Source organism: Panicum virgatum, chromosome 9N, assembly GCF_016808335.1.
Source record: "Panicum virgatum strain AP13 chromosome 9N, P.virgatum_v5, whole genome shotgun sequence".
In the NCBI taxonomy this organism is placed as follows: domain Eukaryota; kingdom Viridiplantae; phylum Streptophyta; class Magnoliopsida; order Poales; family Poaceae; genus Panicum; species Panicum virgatum.
The window spans coordinates 73,598,326-73,601,484 of NC_053153.1; the positions used below are offsets into that span (position 1 = coordinate 73,598,326).

Below are 3,159 nucleotides of genomic sequence, written 5' to 3' on the forward strand. Positions count from 1 at the left end.
GGAGGAGAGGGGGAAATAAAGGTAAACGGGAGAGAAAAAGAAAAGGAGAGAAAAAATAAGAAGGAAAAAAGAAAATACAAGGAAGGGTAGTTTAGACATTTCACGACATCAATTCAACAGGTGAAGCCATTTTACCAAATGTTTTCCAAAACGGCTTCAGCTCCACCAATAAAGCCGCTCCACTAGAGGAACAGGAGCCGGAGTGGTTTTTGGAGGGTCCGTTGCTCTGCAAAACAGGCGCGTAAAGTAGCATCCGTATCCGTGTGCGGTGGGGGAGCACGCTTCCTGGCGAGAATTATTGTTTGTACGAAGGAAAGTGGTGGGGGAGCACGCTTCCTTGCGAGAATTATTGTTTGTACGAAGGAAAAAAAAAAGAACAAATTCGGAGGATTCAGTGCAGTTTTGTGAGCCTGTTTGGGAGAGTTTGGCCCTTATTTAGTTGCCTTCGAAATTCCAAAATTTTACAAGATTTTCCATCACATCGAATTTTTGAACGCATGTATAAAATATTAAATGTAGCTAAATAAAATAATTAATTACACAATTTATCTGTAATTTGCGGGACGAATTTTTTAAATTTAGTTAATTTATGATCGGATAATAATTACCAAATACAAAAAATGCTATAGTATTTTACACCCTAAAATTTAGGCAACTAAACAAAGCCTTGGTTAGCTCCGGATTCACAGGTTTTGGGTAAGTAAAAATAAATTAGAAGCTCGGTAAAATTATTTTTCTTTCCTCACCGGCATTAGCTTCAACGGTGAAAGGAGCCCTCGCAAAACGCTGTGTCTTAATAAAGTCTACCAAATCCGTCAGCCAGAAGCAGCAATGGCGGGGCGGCGGCGGCGGTGGACGCTGGCGCTCGTGAGCGTGGCAGCGCTGCTGGAGCGCGCGGACGAGGCCCTGCTACCGGCGGTGTACAGGGAGGTGGGAGCGGCGCTGGGCGCGTCGCCCACCGCTCTGGGCTACCTCTCGATGTGCCGCGCGCTCGTGCAGACCTTGTGCTACCCGCTCGCGACGTGGGCCGCGGCGCGCTACGACCGCGCGCGCGTCGTCGCCGCGGGGGCCTTCCTCTGGGCCGCCGCCACCGTGCTCGTCGGCGCATCGGGCTCCTACCTACAGGTGCGCAGCCGCAGCGCCCCTTGTGATTAATCCAATCCATCCGTGCCGTCACCCCAATGACAAGTGCGCCTAGATCTCTTGCAGATGGCGCTGGCGAGGGGCTTCAACGGCGTCGGGCTGGCGGTCGCGGTGCCGGCGATCTTTTCCCTGGTGGCCGACTGCAGCGACGACACCACGCGCGGCTGGGCGTTCGGGTGGGTGGTGGCGGCGCAGAACCTAGGCTTCATCGCCGGGAGCTCCTCCGGCTTGCTGCTCGCGCCCACAAGCTTACTCGGTATCTCTGGCTGGCGGCTCGCGTTCTTCGCGGTAGCGCTCGTCAGCGTTTGCATCGCCGCCCTGTTGTGGCTGTTTGCCACCGACCCCCGCCCCGTCGTTGCCAAGGACGACGCGGCCCCCACGGCGACGCTTGCCGACCTCGTCCGAGAAGCCAAGGACGTGGTGAGGGTGCCGACGTTTCAGATCATGGTGGCGATGGGCGTGGTCGGGTCGTTCCCGTGGTCGGCGTTCAACTTCATCACCATGTGGCTCGAGCTCATCGGGTTCTCGCACGCGCAGACCAGCATGCTCATCAGCCTGGCCAGCATCGCTAACTTGCTCGGCATCCTGTTCGCGGGGTTCCTCGGGGATACCATGGCGCGGCGATTCCCCCGCACCGGACGGGTCGCGCTGGCGCAGGCGGTCACCGCGTTGTCCGTGCCGCTGGCCGGCGCCCTGCTGCTCGCGTTCCCCGCCGACCCCTCGGCGGTGATCCCGTACACCGCCGTGTGCTTCGCCTTCGGCTTCACCATTTCCTGGACCCCCGTGACCACCACCATGTAAGACCATTGATTGCATCACGGGCACGGCATCTCCTTAATGGCAATGGCAAAATCTTGTTCTTTCTGAGTTTTCAAAAAAAAATCTTGTTCTTTCTGTAGTAGCTAATTACTTGCTCAATCCCATCCGATTGCAGTCCTATCTTCGCGGAGATCGTGCCGGAGAAGGCGAGGACGACGGTGTACGCGCTGGACAGTTGCTTCGGGGCGGTGCTGGGATCGTTCGGGTCGCCCCTCGTGGGCATCCTGGCGGAGCGCGTGTTCGGGTACCAGCCGGGCACGCCCGGCAAGAGCGCGGAGGCCGACCGCAAGAACGGCGACGCGCTGAGCAGGGCCATCTTCTCGGAGAGCGCCGGACCTTTCATCATCTGCTGCCTCACCTTAACCGCCCTGTACTGGACCTACCCCGCCGACAAACGGCGGGCCCAGATGGCCGCTTTGCAGGCGGCATCGGAGGACCAGGACGACGACTGCGAAGCAAGTGTGGCTGCACATGCTGCAGCAGCTGATGGCTTGGACCAGGCTCTACTACCCGGGATAAGTAGGAAATTATGAAGAGCCTCTACTTGCCTGGCATGTAAGGATTTCAAATACTTGTACTAGTTAAATGCCTGTGCTTTGCAATGCGATTATCTTTTTACAAGAACATATAGAGGTGAATATGGTTTTCTTGAACCTAGGCCTTGTTTAGTTGCGTAAAGATTTGGGTGTAAAACACTATAGCACTTTCGTTTGTATTTGATAATTATTATCCCGTCATGGGTTAACTAGGCTCAAAAGATTCGTCTCGCAAATTACAATCTAACTGTGTAATTAGTTATTTTATTTAGCTACATTTAATACTTCATGCATGCGTTGAAACATTCGATGTGATGGGAAATTTTGTAAAGTTTTGGAATTTTGAAGGGAACTAAACAGGGCCCTAGAGGTGATTTCCTGGCAACCACACAAGTATCAATGCCTTGGTTTGATCATCTTGGCACCAATAATTTATGGCTTTGCGTGTTTCTCGTATGGCGAAAAAGCAGACACTAGTTTCCATTACTTTGTCAACACAAACAATTCATGTGATACCGCTCCGTTGGGCTAGCTTTGCCTGGTGGCTGAAGTTGATGTTGATTTATTGTAAAAGAAAAATATTATTGGTTGGTGACTGAGGTTAATTTGATTTGAAAGAAAAACACGGTTGGTTGGCTGGCAGACAAGCAGGTGAACAGAG

The 3,159-nt window shown here is 52.9% G+C and overlaps 1 protein-coding gene across 1 annotated transcript; it reads left to right on the top strand.

Annotated features, from left to right (window-relative positions):
* Window positions 1–750: 750 nt before the first annotated feature.
* LOC120690722 (protein spinster-like) lies at window positions 751–2,954 on the top strand. Its single transcript, XM_039973502.1, has 4 exons — window positions 751–1,125; window positions 1,210–1,940; window positions 2,078–2,620; window positions 2,867–2,954. Exons 1-3 carry the CDS (start codon window positions 832–834, stop codon window positions 2,493–2,495), a joined length of 1,443 nt encoding a protein of 480 aa, XP_039829436.1. The 5' UTR covers window positions 751–831; the 3' UTR covers window positions 2,496–2,620; window positions 2,867–2,954.
* Window positions 2,955–3,159: the final 205 nt, after the last annotated feature.

Bases quoted from the DNA above. Each gene is read 5' to 3' on its own strand.
- LOC120690722 (XM_039973502.1), top strand. From the start codon at position 832: ATGGCGGGGCGGCGGCGGCGGTGGACGCTGGCGCTCGTGAGCGTGGCA. The intron at 1,126-1,209 runs GTGCGCAGCCGC...GATCTCTTGCAG, and splicing joins CATCGGGCTCCTACCTACAG to ATGGCGCTGGCGAGGGGCTT. The intron at 1,941-2,077 runs GTAAGACCATTG...ATCCGATTGCAG, and splicing joins ACCCCCGTGACCACCACCAT to TCCTATCTTCGCGGAGATCG.